This window comes from Suillus plorans (genome assembly GCF_016647745.1).
Source record: "Suillus plorans strain S12 chromosome Unknown HD556scaffold_25, whole genome shotgun sequence".
NCBI classification, from domain to species: Eukaryota; Fungi; Basidiomycota; class Agaricomycetes; order Boletales; family Suillaceae; genus Suillus; species Suillus plorans.
Genome location: NW_024537409.1, coordinates 373258 through 397210, shown reverse-complemented (window position 1 = coordinate 397210; position 23953 = coordinate 373258). Strand labels below are relative to the sequence as shown.

Here is a 23953-nt window from a genome sequence, read left to right as displayed (position 1 = left end):
GTTCTGTCGGCTTCCACAGAAGAGCAGAAGTTGCGTACGCCTTGTGGGGCGATGATAGCGGTTACAGATGGAAGGTTCGATGTCGAGGACAAGCTTCCAAAGGTACGAGTTCGATGTCGAGCAAGGTAGCTTTATGCAGGACAAGGAAGTTCAAGATAAAACCAAGTAAGATTAAAGTAAGGAACATCTACTTTAATCGTCGACCTTATATAAGGCTACTCTATCGTGTCTAAGCTCAGCTTGAAGCTGGGTTCTAATCTGCTTATCTGTCGAGTCAGAGATAGCGTCCATGAGGCGGGCTTCTTTCTAAGATAAGGAGCACAAGGCATCCTTCTATCAGTACACGAGGCAACACGAGGCTTGCCTTCTATCTTGATAACAGGAATAGGTCTTCTAGACCTATGTCGTCATAGCGGTCCAGACCGCTTATCTAATCCGGCATCTTCCGGAGTTCTCTTCTATATCGGTCCGGTGTTCTATCCTGTGTTCTATCCCAAGGGCAGGAGAGGCCCGGGTATCGTCTGTAGCCGTGCAGGTGGCAGAGGGGACAGCGTAGTTCACTGTAACAGGATACGCATGGAATATAGTGCCGAGCGTGTTCGTGACGCCTATAGCGATGAGCTCTTGGTTGGGATTGATCTTATATCCATTGACCCGTCCAAATGCTGCAAGTAGTGTGTCAAAAGGGCATAACGGTCAGATGATTAGTGACTTACATCTGGCAATGGCGATGTGCTCAAGAAGGAGAATTATGGTGGCGACAGGGATCTGTCGCCCGAGGGCTTTGACAAGCTCGCTATCGATAACAGGGGCGCCCACGTCTTGGAACCCTGTGGGAACAGTTTCCAAGATGGCAATCGGATATTTACCGGAGGCGGTTTTACGGTGTCAGCAGTACAGCCAAGAAGCTATGGTCAACACTATCACCACAAAAGCATTTCTTGTAACTGAGATGAAAAAGAAAAGTCGAGCTGGAAAAGATACCATATGAGTTTCGTCATAGGGAGACTACATAAATCACAGCTTACCTCGTCTGGTGCACCGTTTGGATAATTGATCACAAATGATGCAAATTGCATAGAGCGAAAAAAGGCCTGTGAGACCCCAGGCGGCATCTAGTAAAGGATAAAGGAATTGTGGAATATTGCAACCTGACTTAAAAAAGTTAATCGTGATAGCCAGAGAGCGTGAAAGCAAAAACGGGGGTAAGATCCAAAGCACAAGAGTGAGTATGAGTAAAATATCAATGAAGTACTATCAATGGGCTTTGCCATTGGCCTTCATCGTGGTAGATGGTGTGCCATTGCTCTTGCCACCTGTAATGGGCCGAGGCTTCTTAGCAGACGTCGAGGCTTCCGCAGACGCTCGTGGTGCAGCTTCCTTCATCACCATTTTGGCATGAATGTCCTCCAATTTCGACGCCTTGACTTTCTTGGGCCAGAAAAGTGTTACGAAACTGTGGTCAAAGATGAGCATCGATACAACTAGTTTAGGTGTTAGTACTCACGCCCAAAGATGTCGACACCATCGTTCTCGGTCCTCTCCAGTGGTTGTTTATTCTGAAGAACAATCTCGATGTGTCGTCCAATAGCGGCTAAAGAATCCTTGAGAATGACAACTTTATCGTCTTATATGCCAGAACCTGCAGACGCCTGGAATTAGATGGACTTAAGAAACCGCATAAATGTTGACTTACTTGGAAGCTTTCCTTCCCTGCCCAGGCGTGGGCACCCATATTTCTACGCGCAGCTGTTTAGATGTGATGGCATCTCGCAAAAATGAGTGTGCCAGGGTGTGGCTGAGCGTGACGCTCGGAAGACCACCAGCCTTGCCTCCAGCACCTAGATACTCCAGGACAGAGTTGGTACAAAAGACGTGTGTTGCGACATAGTGAGCATCCTGCCCGTGGACAGAGTAGTAGTCTGTGCGATCAAATAGACGGATCGTTCCAGTTTCAGGAGATTTCTTTGGGAGTTTGGAAAAGAATGCAACGAAAGGTCAGAGTTAAAATTTCTGTCGTCGAGCAATCGAAGACTCACTCGGTTCATGCTCTGCATCTTTTCCTTCCCATACATGAGAGCCATGCTACTAAATCTTGACTTGATAATAGAAGGAAGAAGTGAAAGACAAAACACGTCGTGTCACGCTTATTGAAAAAATTGCTCCCGCTCTCTTTTGCAAATCTGCTCGTGTATTAGTAAGACTTCAAGCGCTTTAGTGTCTGCGCGCTTTAACAACTTGTGCCGTGAAGATCATAGTGGAGATGTTTTGAATGCTCGGAGACAAGTACTGATACGGAATTGGCAAGACAGATTTGTAAGTATGACATCGACACAACTTGAACACAATCACAATGCGCAACGAGGAACTAGTATGACTGTCAGTCCGATGAGATGAAAACATATGTGAGCTCAAGTCAGAGTAGATATCTAGTAAGGCAGGAGATATCAAACACCCAGTTACCGTAGTGCACAATGCATGCTAATTAACAATGCGTCAAATCTCAAGCATTCATCCTCGGGCAACATGCGTAGACGAGACTTCGTGGATGTGTAATAGACCTTGTTCTCCTCGCCGCGAAAGTCCAAAGCTGCAGACCAAGGACCCACTAAGGCTTTTTGCAATGACCAAGCACGCGAGGTTACTGCAAGGGCGAGGGCGTTGGTAAGGAGGGGTTGCCAAGACTTTGTACTGAGGGGAATATAGCGAGAGTATTGCTTGCAGGATATGATGTGTTCTAACAGGTCAAAGATGGCCTTGTGGCCACATGGAGTTCGACACAACCTGACTTGCCCGTCGTCCATGGTCACCTAAAATGTATAGAGTATAGTGAACACTGAAAACATAAGGTTTGATCACAAAACTCGGACCTACCTCAACAATTTTATCCGCAAACAGAAAGTTTGATAGCAGGGCTGTAATATTTGCGACCCATGCTGCTTGCATTTCGTCTCTGAGAGAGACAGATCAAGGCTCAAGTCATAAGCTGATATCCAAGAGATACTGGCGATCTCCTCGAAGTCGCCGTGTATCTCCTTCAGGATTCCTTTGAGCCTTGCGAGAAGGTTCTTAGCGTCCAGCCCTGATTTCCAACGGATGAGTTCATGCCCGTGATTGGCGTTATTGCTGGTATACCGAGCAATCGTCGCATCTAACGTGTTGTTGGCAATGGTCGAGAGTTCAGATGCGGACGGAAAGAGATTGTCTTTGAATAAGTTCTGAACATGTCGGTCCGAGCGTCCCCTTTGAAATCCTGGAGTAACATCGGTGTTAAAAAGACGAACGACGAGGATGCCTGTTCCATGGACAGGGATAACTCCTGGGTGACGTATTTGGAACCGAGGAACTTTGTCCAGGTAGAGGTGGCACATTTGGTTTTGCGGGAGGTATGCCTACCCCGGATCAACTTTTTCGTCACTTCAGGTATGGGGTCAAGGGGGGCCTGAATGTTTGAGTCGTCGGATCTCATAAAGTAGTAGACATCATTAGACATGGCGGGCTGAGAGTTGTTTGAGCTGTGGACGGAATGGTAGGTATCAGGAAGGGGAGGAGGATCGTTCGTGCCGTGTGATACAGTGAAATTGTAGTTGTGACCGCCGTAGTAATGGCCGCCCCCATCATGCCCTGGGAAAGAATGTGGCAGTGCCATTTGCACGCCCTGCTGGCTGCTACCTGAGGGCACCGAGTAGTTACCGTGTTGAACTTAAAAATTGTCGAAGTTAGAACGGCAGAAATCAATTACACAAAATCAATACCGTTCAGGTTGGTGCTACTATCGTGTATTGGCAGCTCGAGATGGCCGCCGACTTGACTCAGAGCATATGCTGTGACAGAGAATTGGGAACCGGGATCATACTGCTGGACTGGCTGCTCCAATCCAAAGTCGATGTTGCCTTGGGTGTTCGGGTAGCTGTCGTAATTGTGATGACCTGCACTGGGTCCTGCGTGAACTTGAAGATTGTGAGTATGGCAGAAGGCTGATGCAACACAAAAAACCTTACCATCACCGTGATCAAAGGCGGCGTGTAGGTCATCCGAAGTGTGTCCTAAAACATTTGAGGCATTCTCGGCCTGAATGTCGTACCCCAACTCGAGATTGTGAACTTGGAACGGATAAATGTCAATGTCAACTTCTAGATGTTGAATTAACAAACGTACCGTATCCACCTGCTGGAAAACTGAGTCCAGGCTGCGACTGCTCGACTTGAAGTTGGCCTGATTCGGAGTGACTCGCTGAGAGGTGCGTCAGGCTGCCAGACCATGTCATCATGAATCAACTGAGAGTTGGTAAGTCACGAACGTACTGAGTCTGCCATTCAAAATCTGGCATATCCATTATCCGAGAGTCTGATCGATAACGACTTGTAAGCAGTGGGTGAAAGTAGGGGGGAAAATTTGACCGTGATGCTTCGTATCTCCACTGGTAGTCAAATCTTCAAGCTCAGCATGCCGGACACGATACCGAATCTATTGGACAACATTATTAGAAATCAAGTATAACTTACAATATTATTATTTTGATCTCATTGAATCAAGATCTTCATTCCTGCCAGGCCCCTGTAGCTCGACACAGTCACCGCGTCTGATTGGAGGAACGTACTTATTTCCTGTTTGAGATGCATACACATTTGACAAGTCGACACGTCAGAAGGGCATCCTACATTAATTCCCACTATCATGAGGTCAATTGGGGTTTGGGGTGGAACAAGGTGCAACTCATGTTGTCGCCAAATGGAGTTCAATTGAATTGCGCAGCCCTACAGCTATTGAGCCTCGCGCCTATGAAATTCGGAACCTTCCACTGAGTCCAAATTAGTCGTGTCAGCCAATTTTGAATTCAGCGTCTGCTGCTGTCAACTGACTCGGACTCAGAACACTTCTCACTACTTCTGATAACTATACAGTAATTGTCTAGAGAGGCCTCCATTTATGTCCAACATCTTGATTTCCTGAGCTCCAATAGTTGACTGGTATTGTAATTACTGAGTCCTTCAGAGTTAAAATCGACAAATAATCCAACTGAACTTGCGTAATCAACTGAATTTCAAGTGCCGTTCTCGTTCGGCTTCACAACAAGTCGTCCGCAACAGCTGTAATAATGGTACATGTCATGTTGTAAGCTATCGTAACAAATGGATGGCTGGGTGACTCGGAAGAGATAACTAATACTGACACAACTCGAATGAATGCAGAACAAATAAAAAAAGTGGGGCCTGGCGCCCCACATCATCGATGTAACTAGAGGGGAAACTTTGTCCCAGCATCAGGGAAACGTAATTCACTACAGAGTGTTACAGAGCGCTCTGTAGCATTCCGTGGCACAATCCAACCCGCTGATGCATGATGCATTACAAAAACAAAAGTGCGATTCTACTGCTGCTTTCCTGTTGCTACGGCTCGATGATTGGCCTGTCGCCAACAAAAGGTCAGTGCAAAGTCAGGTGACTCCGAAGAAATACTGATTACTTCAGCTGGCATCGGCAGAATATCCCAACTTGGAGGTTGTGCGGAATCGGTCTTCTTCCGAGTTTGTAAGAGCAATGCCAGAGTCGTCAGAGTCGCTAGTCACATCTGTGACTTTGAGCTGGTCGTCAGCTGCGACACTATTACTCACATAATATATAAAAAACATACGAGCATTTTCGAGATAATCCAACTGAGTATCTCCAACAGAGAACAATGCAATATTGTCGCTGTATGCTGTGACACTGCAGTCTATCTGTTCCTTGATATCCGTCTCATTAGATCTTACGAGCTCCTGGACTGATATTCCAAGAGGCTCTTGAGAAGCATTTGCGTATTCTTCCCCCTCATCCTCCAAAACCATGTGAAGGAACTTTAAGTGCTCCTCACTAGCATAGATTTCCCACGCCGTTGCCAGAGCACACACACGCCTCCATTCAATGTCAGCGTGCATCGTAACGACAGCTTGAGCTGCAGCCCCAGGAGACAACCTTCCCAGGCAACGCTCAAGCACATCTTTGCTCTGGTATGTTTTTGTCAATAAGCAAGTTCTACATTTATATATCACAACATACCTTCTCAGCATCTCCCTGACTCATTGAGTCATTGTGACACAACTGATTGTTAAAAAAGCGGCGCTCCGATCTGGCAGAGCCATTCCTCTTGTAAGGCTTTGGGTTTGATTTTGCACGCTTGACAAAACGAGATAGATGGTGGATTATGGGAGGAGGAGTTACAGGTTCGTTTATGTCACTGTCGGTTTCGTCTGATGATGGTGACCTTGCGTGTTTGGTTCGCGGGACATGCCGACTGAAAGTTCTACCAGTCGTCATATCAAGAACTGGAGCAGGTTCATGTGTATCCACAGTCATACGACGACTAGGCCCATCACTGCCCTCACACTCATGACTAGACCCTCTGGAAGAGTATGAAGGATTGTGAATGGACATGCTTAGCGTGGGCAGGGGATCAAGAGGGAGGCAAGTATGTAGGTTCCAAAGGCTGAACAGTTGCTTATGAGTACGTGTACGTATAATATTAATATAACCGTAATTCCTATATTGAACCTACGTCGTATAAGGCAAAAAGATAAGCAATTTGAAATATGGATAGCATGAAACTCCGACTCGAACTCTCACTGGATGCACGTATGTACTGAAGTGGAACATTCGAACGTTGAACGTCGAAGCTTCGGAACTTGGAAGCTCAGACGAGGCAGTATAGCCAGCATCAGTAATACTTCATGTGGTTTTCACAAAAAGTACTTTGGATCCTGTTGTGTTTTTCAATGGTGTCTTGCGGAGCTCGAGGTTGCTCTTGGGAGAGAGCAACAGACAATCGAGGACTTAACAGACATCGCGCGAGCTGCAGTTTTTTTAGGAGGTCTAGTGTTCTTGCAACACAGAAAAGACTAGAGTGTGTGAGGAATGCGACTTCAGCACATTTAGCTGCAAATATGTCCACGAACGCTTCACAAGTGAGTCGATTGGTTTCTGACGAGTCAGAGCTGAATCACTAAACTTGTCAATAGAGAATCTTACCATTGAAGCCTTTCAGTGCCCCTTGTAAGCCCATGGCCAGGCCCAGGTCTAGTCCCTTGTATGTCATCTGATGTCCCCAGTCCGAGTCTCAAAATTCCCGAGTTGCAACACCCCTTTAATAACTCCGACTTGGAAAGGCGACAAAATGTTGACTTTGACATGGACGATGGGCTTAGTCTTGGAAATGGATGTCATCGTGAGATCTTATGTCCGAATATTTGATGTCTGCTGATCACTCTACCGGGTTTTAGAAGTTCCCGTACTTCCTAGGAGACGTATTCCAAGGTCTTTCAATGATATTGAACATCCGGCTGAGGATCTCAATGACTGCAATAATGTTCCTGTTCAACCACTCCCAGCCCGGTCCAGAATCCGGTGTGTCCTTCTTACGCTGAGAGATACTCTTCAGACCGCCTTTAACTCGGTTGGGATCTGTCGTCTATACCCTCGCCGTCCTTCATTTGAGCCCGATAGATTCGTACCGTCTTCATTACTTGCCAATTCGTGTCCGATAATCGTCCAAGGAACTGACTCCCCAGCAAAGATCTTTCCGCCACCCTACCCATTTCCAAATATGACTCTTTATCGCCTCATGATGTGGATGAACTCGGTGTAGAAACAACAATACTGCGAGGAGCAAACAAACGCTCCAAACTGTATCTATAATGTTGTGAGGTCGCGCGTTGCCTAGTCTGCTATTCTTGAGAAGACAAGTGTGTTCGACCCTAAAGGGGAAGCGAGTGCAGCAAGGTTCTAGAAGTAGGTGCTGAAGGCGCTACTGGTCGGCCAATGCGAAGCGCGAGAAAGCGCGCAGGTACGCGCGAGGCGCGGGAAAGCGAAGGTACGCGCGAGGCGCGGGAAGCGCGCGCGCGTGAGCGGAGACAAGTGAGAGTAAGTGTGAGTTTGCTTAAGTGGTGATTAGATGAATAACAAGAGATACGAGCGCGAGGTGTCAAAGAATAGATTGAACTATATTCTCTAGGTGGTAAGTGGGTAAGTGGGAGCTAAAGTCCCTCTCCTCGTGGTCCGTGATGCTGGCGCTTATATGGCGCCTAAGCGCTGTCATGCGGAGCCGACTCGCTACCGAGTAAGGTATGTAAAGATATATGTATGTAAGTAAGGGTCCATGATAAAAATAGAGGTGGAACGATATGTAAATAAGAGAAATGGGAATATACGCACTAGAGAGCTTGGTGGACAGTGGATGGATGCTTCTGGATGGCTGGCGCTATAGGGCGCTCAAGCGCGGGAAAGCGCGCGCGCGTATACATCGCAAAGTGCGGGAATGGTGCGCGCATGGCGCGCGTTGTGCGGGAAAGCTGCGCCTCATATAGGAATAGCTGCAGGTAGCATACAGAGTGATGCTGCAAGTCGTGCTGTGTACTCCCTAGTGGAAAGTGCCATATCACACCATGCGAGGCACGAGTCTCTACATCGGGCAGTCACCAGAAATCGGAGACTGAGGTCCAGCGACTCATCAGTGATGTTCTCCAGGCTGACGATTTTGATATTAAGCATCTTGAGGGATTTTCGGTGAAGAAGAACTTGAAAGAATTGGATAAAGATAAGGGCGAGGAGAAAGTCACCTTCCCAGATGACTGGATCGAGACCGATGTCACCATCGACATCCCTACGAGATCAAGGGAGGAAAGACCAAAGGTGTATAGTATTTCCGGATTCCATTATCGCCCTCTTGTTGAAGTGATCCGCGCGGCATTTACAGACATCCAAGCAGGCGCATTCCATCTACTGCCTTTCAAACGGTTATGGAAGGATCCAATGGACGATCACCAGGAGCGAATATTCGATGAGCTCTATGCTTCTGATACCTGGCTAGAAGCTCAGGACGATCTCCAGAAGTTGCCCAAAGAGCCTGGCTGTACATTAGAACACGTCATAGCGGGTCTTATGTTCTTTTCTGATGCCACTCACCTAGCAAATTTTGGAACTGCTAAGGCTTGGCCGCTCTGCTTGTATTTCGGCAATCTGACGAAGTACGCACGATCATTACCTCAATCGGGAGCATGCCATCTAGTAGGATTTTTACCTTCGGTGAGTCCTCCTGATTTGATTCTCGACTATTAACATGAACAGTTTTTGTTAGCTTCCCGACAGCATTAAAGATGTATTAAGCAACCTGTCCGGTATATCAAAGACTGGCATGGCCTCACTTCATACGCACTGCCATAGGGAGTTATTTCATGCATGCTGGGAAATCTTACTTGATGAAGGATTCCTTCGAGCATACCGCCACAGTATCATTCTGACTTGTCCGGATGGAATCCTGCGGAGAGTATTTCCAAGAATATTTACCTATTCTGCTGATTATCCAGAGAAGTACAGCCATCCTTTTCCCTAATTTAAACCGTTAGATCATTCGTCACTTTTCAGGGTTTTAATCGCAACCATCAAGGATATGGGCACATGCGCATGTCCTCGCTGTCTCACACCAAAAAAATTGTTTGGTTCCCTCGGTTTACTTAAGGACATGAAAAATCGTATAGCTACACTTCGAGTATACGCTACAATGAAAGTCGACAAAGCACACGAGTTTATCTACCGGTGGGGAAACACTATACTCGGTTCAAAGGTTGAAAATGCTCTTGGAGAGGGTTCCTGGGTACCCACCATCGTAAGCGCAAACAGTTCCTCACGACTTGTGATTAGCTGAGATCGGTTCCCCTAGAATCAATTTGCCAAGAAGCTTGGGCCGCTCGGCCTTGACCCATTTCGCATGCTCATTGTTGACCTTATGCACGAGTGCGAATTGGGTACTTGGAAGGCGCTGTTTACGCACCTTGTACGGCTTCTTTATGCTCTTCCTGGGGGTAGCCAGCTGGTGGCTACTCTTGACAGCAGGTTCGCGAATTCATAGAGTGCTGTCACTATTTACTAATGAGTCGTCGACTCTCAATATTACCGTAGATTTCGCCAGGTCCTCACGTTTGGCAATGGCGTGATTCGAAAATTTGCGAACAACACATCCTGAGATGAAACGATTAGCGGCGCGTGACTTTGAAGATATCTTACAGGTTATTCCGTCTTTCGTTTTTTCTTAGACTAACTGACATGTTCCCCAAGTGTTCTATTCCAGTTTTTGAAGGGTTGTTTCCACCAGACCACGATGCAATCGTGCAGTCTCTGTTGTATCGATTCGCACAGTGGCATGCAATCGCTAAACTTAGAATTCATACAGAGTCTACGGTTACTTTTTTTGACGAGATATTCAAGAAGCTCTGTCAGAACTTGCGGAAGTTTCAACGCAACACGTGTGCTGCCTTCAATACCATCGAATTACCGAAAGAAAAAGCGGCTCGCCAACGAAGACTCGCTCAGCACTCAGAAGCCCTGGTACCACCCTCTCCAGAAGTAAATGGATCGAGGGTAAAGAAGTTCAATCTTGGTACTTACAAGTTTCATGCAATGGGAGATTATGTTAGAACCATCAAGCTCTTCGGAACAACAGGATTCTTTCACCACTCAAATAGTATGTGCCTGTTTTATTTACACTATCCACCTGATGTTCAGTTTGGCCAGGGAGAGCTTGCACACCGAGCCCTAAAGGCATTTTACCCGCTAACCAGTAAATTAGACACTCCAGCGCAGTTAGCTAAACACGAGCGGAGGCGCCGTGTACTTCGACTGTGTTGCAGAATTTGGAGGCACGTCATTCTCCTCTGATAGCCAATCGCCTACCGAAGCCCCGCCTTTGGTGCTCTCTCGAAACCATCACCACATCGCGAATACTAAAAGCAATCCAGTCAACCTATTCCCCTTCCTTCAAGAACACGATGGCGACCCAGCAGTTAAGGTAGGCATGATATTGCGGTTGGAACTCTTTTCTCACAATAGTCGTCAGAATTTCATTCCAAGGCTGAAGGACTACATCCTTTACAGGCTGCGCAAGCTCGACACCAGTCATTGCGACCACGTCTTCACAGATGAAGAACACAACTCGGTAGTTATCCCTAATAACACTATCTACTCAGTCCAAACCATGCAGGTGTATTACACTACATACGACCTCAGACGCGAATATGATACGATCAACCCTAGGACCCACGCTGACGTCATGGTGCTTTCGGGGGAGACGACACCCAGCCACCCATATTGGTACGCTCGCGTGCTGGGTATCTATCATATGGAAACCTGGCTCAACGACGGAGATCAACCTGTAAAGCACCGTCTTGAAGTCCTCTGGGTCCGATGGCTAGCACCATTACGGAACCATAAATGCAGCATGAAACATACTCGTCTTCCGAAAGTCGCATTTGTTGACGAATCTGACCCTGACTCGTTCGGGTTTCTCGATCCAGACCAGGTGATTCGAGGAGCTCACCTGATTCCTGCTTTTTCCGCGGGATGAGGCATAAGCTCCCTTTCCCTTGGGAAATCATTGGGACGTCCTGATGGGGAACTAGATGATTGGGAATCATATTATGTTGGGATGTGAGTGTGCTAGCATATTACCTTTTATGATACATTAACCCTCGAGTCTTGGGTTAGCTTTGTCGATCGAGATATGTTTATACGCTATACTCACTTTGGCATTGGACACCCAGTAGCGTTGTGCAAGATAACCAGAGACTGTCTTGGCTCACTAGTAGCGGCCCCAGCTGACTGTGACTCAGACACTATGGATATCGTTGACGATGCAGACCTCGAAGAAGCAGAACGTGACGATGAACAGGACTCGGATGAGGACTCGGATGAGGATGAGCTTAGCGATGAGGAGCTGGATGGAGATGATGGAGATGGAGATGGAGATGAGGATTTGTTTGATGATCATCTTTCTTTTTAAATTTTCCTCTATCAAGTTAAGCCTTCAATTACTAGGTTTGGCAAGCAGTACGATGTACACGCTTCACAAGCTGTCTTTGTCCACAGACATACGGCGTGTAGCTACTACAACATGATTACTAGGCTGGTCACCGTGACCCTCTTTGGTTCAACGAGTTTCTTTCCATCATGTATGCTTCACGTGCCCTCGAAACCTTTTCAACCTCTTCAATGGCCTCGTACTAACACTGGCCATCAGCGGGTTGGATTGTGCTACGGAGTGCTGCAGAGCGCTCTGCAGCACTCTGTAGTGAATTACGTTTGCCTGATGGGCCGTACCCGTACCGTGAGGGCCGACGTTCCGAGTCCCTTCTGTGACCTGATCCATCATGATTTCGTCATTCTCATCTGCATCTCGACTCGGTCAGGACAATTATTTTAATTTCTATCTACATTATCATGGTTTGTCGCTGATGGACCCAGATATAAGGCCTCAGCCCAGGTGTCGGTCTGCGTGTCTACGTAGTACTAGTGCTGACATTCCTATGATGACGATATGCTACAGCCTAGCGAGTTAGGCTTCGAGCAATGCACCCGTTCCTTGGACCCTAGTAGGCACCCACACCAGTTTGAGTATGGTTGACTCTTTTATCCATGTACGTTTTCAGCTAATTTTCAGTGTCAACTGCCAACGTAACAATAAATTTATTCAATTACGTTGGTAGCACTTAGTATGATCATCATTACTAGTTTGTTCACAAGACCATTTCCAGCGCACGCCTACAATAGAAAACCTGAACGTCAATGTCTTCAGGGAAGTTTTTTTTGGCTAATACTAAAAGTTTGACGATTAACACTAAATATAGTGAGAGCCGCTAGTGAACGCTAGCCATCAGTCTCCTACCCTCTCACTCTTCCCCCTTTCCCCCGCCCCCCTTCTGCTCATGTCCCAGATGGAGTATGATCAGCATCCCGAAGAATTGTCCCAGGTGGATAACACCCCACGACCTCTCGCAGCATCGCCCATAGTGGTAGCACCGACGTCTGCCAGTGAGAATGCTGGTCAGAAACGGAAAATTGCTGACTTAGAAGAGAACCTCACGTCGGGGCATACATTGAAAAGGTATGAGCCTCGCTTTTACATCTAGTCTGGTGGAAAACAATCTCACAAGGACGAGCTATCATCAGACAAATGATTACCTTACTCGATAACATTGAGGACTTAGTAGGCAAGAATGGTTGCGATAAGGATGACGACGACATTCATGTAACTCTCGTCTTCAGGTTAGTGTTTCATCTCTGTCTTATGAGAGCTACTCATGGATTTGTTATTAAAGCCAGGATCGTTTGCGAATCGGATATGTGGCCCTCAAAACGTCTTCAGATAGTGATAGTATGGAGCACGACAATCACTTGCATATGTCAAAAAGGGTGAGCTTTGTCAGTGACAATAATTAGTGTTGTGTTGAATCGTTGTACAGCTTAAACAGAGGGTCTACGATCTTCGAGGAGATGTCAATGGCGATCAGACTATCGCTAACACTCTCATGACGCAAGCCCAATTGCGAGACTCCCAGAGACGAATCAACACCCTTCACACGGAACTTTTTGATTTGCGAGGCAGGTTGTATGACGCTCAAGTTGAACATGCCCGCGACCTGGCAGAAATACAGCGCGAGATGTTGCAGATGAGGGAATCTAGTGGTCGAAACCATAAGAAGCTGCCTTCCTCACCTCCCAAAAGGAAGTCAATGGTTCACGAATATTACCCAGATGGTGGACAATTGATTAGGTGGCTTACAGACGAGGAGTTCGAACCGTATGATGAACTGTCTACGGAAGAAGGCTCACGTGTTGCAAAGGTTGTTGGTGGGCCGTCGTCATGCGGATTGGCAGCCAGACGACACATGTCTTTATCTCGCCGTTGGGCTTTGCGTCATTTTCAAAAAGTCAAGGATGCCCGTGCCAACGCTGATTACTCAGAAGAGTCTGTCAGCACTATGTACCACCGTGCGAATGGCACTCCAGAGATCTGAAGGAGAATTACCCCCATCACATACTTTTCATCACCCTTGAATAATCTTCCTTTCCGTTTCTCGCCCTACCCATGAATTCACCACAGAGTGCTACAGAGCGCTCTGTAGCATTCCGTGGCACAATCCAACCCGCTGACATCGAGCTCGGCATCCTTCAAACCCTCGCTCATTATCCTTCTTGTTCCTTCCTTGCTCCCACCCGCCACTCCATCTTAATTAGCTTTTCTAACTGTTAATGCATCGTATTCCAGTCTTATCACAATTAGTAGAATATATAAAGCTTATCTCAGCGATTTGCAGAGTCAGCACACGACCGAATTCGGCGTAAGTAGGTGGCACCACCTGTTTACATAGTAACACTCGGACCTTAGGTTGTGCCTCCGACTCTTCCTGAGCCAGACGAAGCTGGATTTTCTTTCTGCCGTTCAAATCAGTGAGTTACTAAGTCAGCCAGTCAAGGTTGCTACTTGTGATCGACGAGTTTTAATGAGCATCATGCCATCAGGCAAACGTAATTCACTACAGAGTGCTACAGAGCGCTCTGCAGCACTTCGTACTAGCCTGACTCGGAGCCGATGTACTATGGTGTGGTATGTGACAATTTCTTGAGTTTACGTTGACGCTAACATGATATCCTGCATAAGTATTGTCACTCAAAAAGGTAAGTAACGTTATTAATCGTTCCTTGTCTGACACTTTCCATTGTAGGCGTATGATCATATTTAGGGCAGCTGCCTTTGCTGACGCATACTGGGTGGCCGTTAAATAAAGCAGAGGGTACGCAAATTCAACTCTATTCCTACCTCTCTTACCTTCTCTCCACTCCCCACTCCCCAATCTCCTTTCTCTCGCCTCGCTCATGTCCCAGGTGGACGATAACCCACAGCCTGAAGCATCGTCCCAGATCGAGCAGCCTGCTGCTGCATCGTCCATAGCGGTGCCAACGTCTGATATTGCTCGACAGAGGCGCAGAATAGCTGATCTGGAGGAGAAGCTGCAAGTGCTCGAGTCGGGGCATGCGGTGAAACAAAGGTATGAACACCATCGTAACATGTAGTTCAGTATACTCATCATTGTCAGGGAAACAAACTACTTCATGTCACAAGGACGGGCCATCAGACGGATGGTTACACTATATGATAGCGTCGAGGACTTGATAAATGAAAATGATAGGCGGTGTGACATAGAGGGCGACGACGACGATGTAACTTTCGAGTCCGCGTTTCACCTCCACCTACTGATCGCTACTGACCGGTTGATACCAGTCAAAATCGGTTGCAAACCGGATATATAGTCCTCAATAATGTACTTCCGTGGTTTCACCGAAAGGCTTCCGACATGGAGTACGAAGATTATACGCACATGTTAAAAAAGGTGTTCTTCGCTTGTGTCAATAATCAACCTTATATTAAATCGTTTTTTAGCTTAGACAGGGTGCGGACGGTGCTCGAGGTGATGACACTTCGAAGCTCAAGCCTCTTGTCCCTGATTGGGTCAATCGCGAGTGGAAACCTGATCCCCCAGTCGACCCCAAAGATAAACACTGCCGTGGATTCACCAACGACGCCTGTGGCAGACTGCTCTGTCCAACAGAGCTAGACTGGAATAACCCAATGTTAGTATTGCACTTGTGATCTCTCTACTAGACACTAATTTTCCGCCAGTGTCAGAGCAGGAATTAGGGACCGCATAGACGGCCATATCGTGACAGAAATGTCATGGCCCGCATTTCTTTATGCAGGATACACAGCCGATCCGAATAATCTCGAGGAGGGTCTCTTCAAAAGCAAGCTTTTAGTTCAGGTTCGTCATACTAAAACAGATCCTCAAAGCTCTCATTTTTGGCAGGCATTCAAAGCCATATTTACATCTCCCTCTTCGGCAAAGGAAGTTGCTGGTGATGGTGATGGCGCCAACATCATCGAAAACAACAGACGCGCGAAGAAGGATGTTTTGGGCAAGAAAGTCAAAACACACGTGGCTCAAATCATTAAAATGCACAAAGTCTCACCTCGCTCGATCGCTTATGTGTCGTGTCAAGTAAGTGGTCAGTTTTCCATGTCCTTACCGAGCACTAACAAATCCTGACACATGTAGTTGTGATTCGCCCTTTCCTCTGTAACGTCATGGCGGTCAGTAGACGGCGACTTTGATTACATACAATTCTGGTGCAATATCGTGGACTTCTTTGAACGCCCCCCTGGTCGAACAGTGCAGCGCAATGTTGACCGACTTCTGACGTGGTGGACGAGGTAAATTGATTACAAGTCAACAGCTGTTAACTGACCTCTATTTATTAGGAAAGTTTTTGGTACAAGTCGTCGGGAGGAACTCAGTGATGCGGCCAAGGCTCACATGTCCGTAAATGCTCTCGCAATGCAGCGGGCACGATTGGATGATGCACTTTTCAATTCTGAGTAGTTCACGCATCCGAGTCGTTCCAGCCATTTATTATTACATCACAATAGTTGGTTGTCTACCCTTTTAATTAATGTCATGATTTGCACCAAGTTTTAATTGTTTGACGTGGAGTGATAGCAGGCTGACTATTTGTGCTCGTGCCATAAGAAAGCAACAAAAGGGGGGCTGCTACAGGTTAAGCTATGCCTGGTGAATCCAGGCAACAGATTGGGTCTTCTGCACCTCGTTCACATGTTGTGAACAATCTACAGAGTACAGGTTGAGCTACAGCTGGTGAATTCCCTTACTTGTGCTCTGTAGGCTGCATCGGAGAAAATCTAGCGTGATAGGTGCCAAAACATATGATTTTACAGAGAATGTGAGGCAACAACAATTGTAAATACTATCGAAATGACAGGCCCACCCCCATGATGTAGGGAAAAGCCGGAATCAATTCTCTCCGTCCATCTACATGTTGAGAATTACAAGAAAGCTGAAAGGTGATACCCGATTCGTAAGACATGGACAGGTCAGGATATCCATTCAGTCTATGTACTAGGTCAGCAATTGCTCGAGCATAGCAAAACGAAGCCGGTAAATACCTAACATTCCCCAACAACAACTTTGTCCTTTCACGGATGAACTAAGCCGACGCGGTCGCGACTGCACGCACACAGAATTCGTCGCATGAGGTGCTATAAATGCAATGGTATCTATGCATGACGAAACATGTAAGATACTGGATGAATGGTAAGTAAGGTACTAAGGTGAAGCACGACTCACTAGCATAAACTCTCAAGCCAAGGTACTACATCCTAAAGGCACAAGTGTTTGAACGACGCCACGACCTCTTTGGGATTTCTCGCAAGTGAATACAGGTGCCGAGGTATGAGATACTCGTAGAAGGTCGCACGGAGAGTCGAAGCAAGGTATAATTGGGTGCTTGCTTGCTTGGTGAACATATATTGGCTGCTATACAATGATACAGCTTTTTCACACAGATTCGCAATTGATATATAGCGGACAAACATCAACAACTTACGAAAGGTTGGCAGCAAAACTCACAGTATGATATAATTTTATTCTTGCGCGCTCAGAAAAAGGTTTGTCGTTCTCTGGAGAATATCAGCTTTAAGTCTTGCTCAGAACATTGTCCCAGGATCGAGGGACTTTAAACATCGTGAAACTTACTTCTGACGTGCCAATTGTGTTGCATCTAGCTTGACTGTTAGCTTTTGCTCTACATTCCCTTCACGTTGGAGTTTGAGTGACGTGTGGGTGTTTTCCCGATTATACACCGGTGTATGAGATTTAGACAATGTTCTTTCCTCTACAAGGTCAAACATCACAATGTATTGATCAATGGCAGAATTACGCCGATGTTTGTGATTATGTACTATATATTACTATATATCTTCTTCTCATCTTTCTGCCAGTCTCGTGATGGAGTCTGGGGCCAGAGTCTGGGGCGTTCGGCAAACACGGCTGACCCGGGCTGAGTTTGAATTGTTTTTGTCACGTGTTTGCTTTGTGACAATTCCAAAGCCACCCGCCATCATCGTGCCTCCTGCCAGTACTAGTGTGCCCGTCGTAGATGGCTAGCGGCTGCCGACACACCCGCCAATCTACTCACCACATGCAGTTAGCATGCTATGTTCGTGCTTCTCCGCACCAAAACCAGTCAAAATTATGATCGTCAATCCACTGTCCCAACACTTGTGCTTCCTCAACGTGTCTTGATTCTGCTACCAGTGTCTGCCGCACCTTCGTTGCTGTGTTTTCTGCTTCCCATTTTCGATCTCCTCCGCTGTCTACTCTCAACATGTTTTCGATCTGCTCTGCTGTCTACATCCTTTCTGCTCGGCTCTCGATGTTTGCGATCCGCTCTCAGGCTGTTGTCTATTTCGTTTATGCTCGGCTCTCAACGTACTTTCGAGGTATACTCCACCTGTTTCGCATCGGTTTCACTATTTTCCAGCTGCTTTCGTATACCGATTGTATTCCGCATAATACCTACTAAGCAATCAAAGTATATTTGACACTATTTAAGCACATTCTGGGAGGACAGCGCGAGTGTGCGTGAATGCGCCTAAATGTGCGCAATATAAAAGAAGCACAATAGAGCACATGGGGCACTGCCCCGTCTTATAGAAAATATGCTGTCAGTCCGGATATCGAGCGAAATGCGCGAGTATGTGCGCTGTCTCTCAAACGCACATTTCAACACATTCAGCCCTATTCGAGCACAGCTGATTCTCACTGGGAGTACTGAGTACTGATCATTGATGTCACCAAGTGCAGTGCGGCCTGCAAGAGGTCACAAAGGGCGGGTCACAACTCACAATGGACGGGTCACACTGGTATTGCAAACGTGACCAGATATAATTGGAACTCAGAATTAAGCTCCGCACGCGTCAGCCGCAGCCCCAGACTTTGACCCCAGACTCCGCCCCAGACTTTGGCCCCAGACTGGCCGTTTCCTGGATGTCCTCGCTGTTTCTTGCCCAGTTTGGTTTTAAACAAACAGTCACGTGTGGACTATAATACACCAATACATTGTTGATTGATTCCCGCTTCGATCGCTACCAAGTTAAAGGCCCTTTTTGTCGTCACACGACATATCTGTTGATCTGTTCATCTAAAGGGACAAGGCCTCCAAGGTAGTCCCAGCAAGTTGTAGAAATCGGGACATCGAAAAAACGACGACCGAGTAAGTACTAGTACTCGAGGGCAGTTCAAGATATCTCAAATTAGAGCTCTGAAAGTTCCTTTAGGTCCCTCCGAGGTCTTCGCATTTCAAGTGACTATCAAACTTTGAGCTTCAGAAGCTCCCCAGTATAATGAGTGCACGCGGCGAGTTTCCGAATCAATCTTTGTGCTTCACTTGATGAAACCTGTGTAAGTTATATATAGTTATTAGGTGCGTTCTGCGTTTGTTATGTAGTTTGACTAAAGACTGAACAATGTATGTACCTCGGAATAGAGCACGACTGTTGAAACTACTGCCTTAGGCATCGAAGGTGCAACTGTATCTTCTCTCAATTCGCTTCCTGGTCGGCGTATCGAGTGAATCATGAGGGTGAAACGCTCCATAACGACCACAGCAAGCTCAGTTGGAACTCCAATGATATGATCTTTACCCTGCCACCTTGATGAGTTCACAGCTCATTTATAAAAACTGAGAAGGCGCATGATGTGTGTGTGAAACACATTTGTTGACCTTTAGATGGGGCATTCGACTAACGATATCGCAGCAGCGAGGAGCTTGCAGTTCACTACGGTGTGTCTCCTTTGTCGATACGAGGACGAATTATAATTGACAAGTCATGTATCATCAGTACATATATAGTGCGCACTATCTAAACCTCACATTCTTCGTCCTATTAATACAGCTCAGCGTCGATGGCTACATTCTGGGTGAGCTTATTCTAATCTATTCATGTCCGCTGTCAAACTCGCTTATCTAGATATACGATTATGTATATTCACTTGATGAAGAGGTAACATCCTTGTTCCATGATACATCTTGGTTTTGATACCCACAATATGCTGTGCAAAGTGGACATTTTTGCTTCGATCGCGCTGGACCAAGGTGAAAGGCCTGTATATTGTCACACGATACCTCCCCTTTATCGTGCTCGCCATGGAGCTATGTTGTGCGTTCTGCTCCAGCATACATATCCCCGATGATGAATTAACACTTATTCTTAGTGAGATTTACCCCGAATGAGAACATAGGTGTATGTGATGCGACGAATTAATGAGAACGAACGACTTACTCCATGACTTCGCCAGAAATGCCGGGCGTTGGACCATATAAGTTCAGGTACGTGGTACATCCATCTATGTACATCCTTGCTGAGGACAGCACACTTTCTCCCACAGGGTTCGGCATGCTATTAGCCGTTTGCTCCGAGTGTATGTCTCCTGCTTCCCTGAGATATGTATGTTCCTGATCCAATTCATGCAGGTTTTTTCATCCTCAGAACATATGCGCTCTGGAACAAAAATAGAATTTTGCTCATAGCCATGCTGTCTACCTTTTTCGTGAGTTCCCAATCCACTCACTATACCCAAGCTAGTGGTAGATGCATTAGCCAGACTTTTCTCGTAGTATCCTCCAGCATTGCCGTCGACGCTATGGCCTCTGTAACATGTACGCAGTCTCACCTCCTCTCTTGTATCCCACTACCAGTAAAACATTCCATTTACTTCCATAGATGCAACTAGCGCGATTCCGGGAATTACGGGGTGCTATTGGAGTTCGACCGATTATTGGCTCTTCATGCCTTTTCTTTTCTTTTGCATTTTCGAACTGGGTGGGTAACTGGGAGCATACATACGTACAAAGATATGCTGATATGTGTTCTCCACAGAACTCATGATACTCACGCTCATACGCGCCATACAGAACTGGCGGACAAACCCAAGCCATCTGTACGTTGTCCTGGTGAACCATAACATATCCTATTATGCATGCGGTTTTTGTGAGTTAGCACTCGTACGCGCTGTTTTTCCATACTCATTCATGATCATTCTCTTTCCTGAAGTGTTCTCGGTAACGAACGTCTTCACATCACTGCTCCTCAAGGTGCGCGAATCTATTAAATGTCTTTTATGATCGAGCCGTTGATGTTCCGCGCCACAGTATTCCTACCACACCATGTTTTACAAGTATGAAATTCCAATCCTGCTGTGTATTCCTACTAATAATACCCGAAACGCACACCCATGTGCAGTTTCCAGTTCATGATTCTTGCTATCCTCGCCACGCGCATGCATCTCCATCTCTGGCAGACGGACCGACATCCACATGGCTCTAGCACCCTCATGAGTATTCCAATGTCCGAGATGCCATCTGTAAATTCTACGGCGTGATGTCTTATCCTGTGGCGTATTGGGTATCGTTCGTGGAGCAACGCTTTGTTCGTACAAGATGATCTACGGGGGTGGGCTTGGTAGAGTTGGTTACGTTCTTAACTTATAGGATGAGTCTGTCGAGGGGTGGGAGGAACATTTAGATGCCTTCGTCTATTTAAAAAAACAATTCGGGCTTACTACTCCCGGCTTTCTATCGCACCAGCGCAAGCCAAGGAACCAACTCTTAAGCACAGGTTTGAAGGACACTGGAAGGAGAACTCGAAATTCGTCTTTTTGTGCGACAACATCCACATTATGAGCAGTTCGTTAAGCGCCACGATGTGCAAGTGGGATGGAAACAATGGACTTGTGAGAACCATCGGAAGGCAATGTTGGATGCGTATATACACGGCAGCAAAATCGCGTGTGGAAGGGATGACGACGGAAGCGTTCAGCGGCGGAATAGCAACGGAGAGATGGAGAAAAGGGTTTCGACGGGTCATAGCAGGTAGTAGCTCTCGTGATCTCCGAGCGGGTGATTATAATATAACTAAGGAATAACCGGAAGTATAGTGCGGTATATTATCGTCGGAGGCCTCACATAGGTACAAGATCGGTTAATAAACTGATATAAAAAATGAATCCTAAAGAGGTAGACCCAGCCAAAGCCAACGCTCCGAACCAAGCTTGACCCAAGTCTACACCATTGAACAAGACAACGTCATATGCATATTGGGCCCCTCTCCCCAACACGTCTGAGTTGCAGTAGCAATTATTATAGGTACTTGTAAACTCCAGCATCCCTGCCACAATTATCCAGATTGCATTGATGATTGCCAACGATTTCCCTCCCCATCTCAAAAGGTTCGATAGTACCTTCGCGAGACTGAGAGTGGTGGATGAGAAAGAACCACTGTGTCTGTCTGAGTACGAGGATGCGTAGTGCGACAAGGTGCTCGACATAACGAGCATCGCCCATACTATCGTTGCAAGTGTGCCATAGATGAGATAACCGAAAGATCTACAACCAATGCCCTGTCGTGTGTCGCTAATCAACAACAGGCGCAGATAACCGCATATTAGATTATGCTTACCATAGTCGGAGTAAAATATACAACTAATATCGCAGATACAGTTGTTGCCCATTGCAAAGCCAGGGGCAGCAGCGAGGCCACGAACATGCGAAAGAACATCCCTGTGGCCCAGGGGCTTCGTACCACGTATCGCGGAAGTTTGCAGTAAGCATCGACTTCTGATGCATTGCCTCTCCTGTTGCCGGGTTCAATAAAGTTCCTCCTATTGGTGTTTATCCATGTAGCACCAATCATGACCGGCCTGTGTATTCTGGCGTTGTTGGAGGCTATTCGAAAAGCATGGAGGACGTCTTCCGCTGACCGAGACCATGAAATGGCCCTGGCATAGTTATAGACGGGTGGAGTCAACATTTCGTCAGGAGACGAAGGACTTTCTGTATTGGTATCAATGGATACTGCTCGTCTTTCCGAAAGATCTGATGCCTTTACAACAACTCCATGATTGGTGGCTACAAATGCCATTGCATCCGCGTTTTCCATGGCCTTTCTGACGCGTGCATGATCGCACTTCGGGGACAGTTGCAACCAACCTATAACAATTGGGATAAGCCACAACCACACCGATCCCGTCCCTTGACCGCTGTTGGAATTGATCTCGGAGAGAACGTCAGATAGCGAGCTGGCGACCGTCAGTAGGTAGGCGATGACTACCCACGCAATGGATGTCACAGATGCGATGGACCAGGTGTGAGTGTAGTCGAGAAAATCGGCAATGGTCGGCCACCAGTCGTCATTCTGTGGCAGAATAACGAGAGAGCTCAGCAACGAGTCTTCGTTTGTTATTCTCAGTGGACTTTGTTGAAGGCTTATAAGGATACGGACAGCGTCATTAGTGTTGGGGAAGAATAGGTCTTCGAACTGACGACTGATCCAGTTGGCGTTGAGAATGGTGAGAATCATCGAGTAACCAGCGATAACCGGTGATCCGACTGTGAGGATGGCAGACATAAGATTATCAACTCTATGTCTTGCACCGAAAGGCAGCTGAGAAATGAGTGCAAGGTAAGGTAATAACCAGGTGCCGAACTGTTGCGACATGTTTGACCCTGTGTTCCAGAGCTACACTGCGAGAGACACGTCTGGTACGTGAATCCAACTGCATTCATAATGTCCGACGACAGGACATTTCCGCCATTGCCATTCACTAATCCAGATGGATCGAGGCTCTTGTTCGCATGATTTCTGAAATTGATAAAGCAATCGGTAATATTGAAGTTGCTGGCATACGCCCCTTTGAGAAATGGGAGCAGCAGTAAGAAAAATCGGATTCCTAAGAGAATGGTGAGCATAAATCATTATGAGCCATCGAACTCACTATTTGTATCGCGCATGAGCAAAGTCGACTTTGATCAATGGGGTGAAGTGCACTCAAGAAGGAACTTCCTATGTGAATTTATCAGTGCGTCTTTGATAGCCGCTCGAAACTTGGAAGTGCTGGAAAGACTGTGCTCTTGGGGATTTCCTCGCCAAGAAACAGTTCTAGGCCGCCATATAGAATTCTTATCTTGGCTATCCATGCCATACATGTGGTTGGTTCATGAGAACTTCCACTTGAGAGTTGCGGGAAGCTGTAACAGGTGATAATCGATAAGCTGTAATACAAGACAGACGTAATTGCTGTGCTGATGAGCGAGCAGAACCCACTTGCACAAAACGGGCGCGGGAGGGAGCACCTGCTCAATACACAATTGTTGTGCAAGCAGAAGTGCATGCGGGGGGTTGTGCATCCTGAAGGTTCAACAATTTATGCCTGCAAATGATCGGTAAAAAGTGTGTATAG

At 46.7% G+C, this 23953-nt stretch overlaps 8 protein-coding genes across 8 annotated transcripts; 3 read left to right on the top strand and 5 right to left on the bottom strand.

Annotated features, from left to right (window-relative positions):
* Positions 1–696: 696 nt before the first annotated feature.
* Positions 697–861, bottom strand: HD556DRAFT_1236481 (uncharacterized protein; the record flags this gene model as incomplete). Its single annotated transcript, XM_041297826.1, has 1 exon — positions 697–861. A coding segment is annotated over one exon (165 nt), but the record flags the coding sequence as incomplete, so codon positions are not given.
* Positions 862–1257: 396 nt separating this feature from the next.
* HD556DRAFT_1442841 (uncharacterized protein) lies at positions 1258–2084 on the bottom strand (the record flags this gene model as incomplete). The annotated part of the gene is made up of 3 exons (XM_041306520.1): positions 1258–1456; positions 1697–1965; positions 2040–2084. The coding sequence occupies 3 exons, from the start codon at positions 2082–2084 to the stop codon at positions 1258–1260; spliced, it is 513 nt and encodes a 170-aa protein (XP_041160757.1).
* A 375-nt stretch (positions 2085–2459) lies between these two features.
* On the bottom strand, positions 2460–4336 carry HD556DRAFT_1442840 (uncharacterized protein; the record flags this gene model as incomplete). Its single annotated transcript, XM_041306519.1, has 8 exons — positions 2460–2810; positions 2875–2936; positions 3005–3346; positions 3397–3702; positions 3756–3950; positions 4002–4103; positions 4159–4250; positions 4305–4336. The coding sequence occupies 8 exons, from the start codon at positions 4334–4336 to the stop codon at positions 2460–2462; spliced, it is 1482 nt and encodes a 493-aa protein (XP_041160756.1).
* A 1131-nt stretch (positions 4337–5467) lies between these two features.
* Positions 5468–6413, bottom strand: HD556DRAFT_1308002 (uncharacterized protein; the record flags this gene model as incomplete). Its single annotated transcript, XM_041300077.1, has 3 exons — positions 5468–5595; positions 5635–5986; positions 6039–6413. 3 exons carry the CDS (start codon positions 6411–6413, stop codon positions 5468–5470), a joined length of 855 nt encoding a protein of 284 aa, XP_041160755.1.
* A 6314-nt stretch (positions 6414–12727) lies between these two features.
* Positions 12728–13819, top strand: HD556DRAFT_1308001 (uncharacterized protein; the record flags this gene model as incomplete). The annotated part of the gene is made up of 4 exons (XM_041300076.1): positions 12728–12906; positions 12972–13067; positions 13121–13214; positions 13265–13819. The coding sequence occupies 4 exons, from the start codon at positions 12728–12730 to the stop codon at positions 13817–13819; spliced, it is 924 nt and encodes a 307-aa protein (XP_041160754.1).
* An 859-nt stretch (positions 13820–14678) lies between these two features.
* Positions 14679–16240, top strand: HD556DRAFT_1308000 (uncharacterized protein; the record flags this gene model as incomplete). The annotated part of the gene is made up of 8 exons (XM_041300075.1): positions 14679–14851; positions 14900–15034; positions 15085–15193; positions 15244–15434; positions 15484–15622; positions 15668–15866; positions 15960–16071; positions 16120–16240. 8 exons carry the CDS (start codon positions 14679–14681, stop codon positions 16238–16240), a joined length of 1179 nt encoding a protein of 392 aa, XP_041160753.1.
* A 3381-nt stretch (positions 16241–19621) lies between these two features.
* HD556DRAFT_1474933 (uncharacterized protein) lies at positions 19622–21097 on the top strand (the record flags this gene model as incomplete). Its single annotated transcript, XM_041308514.1, has 12 exons — positions 19622–19636; positions 19687–19719; positions 19779–19875; positions 19931–19957; positions 20015–20045; positions 20105–20163; positions 20190–20266; positions 20440–20538; positions 20631–20706; positions 20770–20810; positions 20868–20914; positions 20959–21097. The coding sequence occupies 12 exons, from the start codon at positions 19622–19624 to the stop codon at positions 21095–21097; spliced, it is 741 nt and encodes a 246-aa protein (XP_041160752.1).
* A 579-nt stretch (positions 21098–21676) lies between these two features.
* HD556DRAFT_1474932 (uncharacterized protein) lies at positions 21677–23211 on the bottom strand (the record flags this gene model as incomplete). The annotated part of the gene is made up of 2 exons (XM_041308513.1): positions 21677–22114; positions 22174–23211. 2 exons carry the CDS (start codon positions 23209–23211, stop codon positions 21677–21679), a joined length of 1476 nt encoding a protein of 491 aa, XP_041160751.1.
* Between the last annotated feature and the right edge of the window lie 742 nt (positions 23212–23953).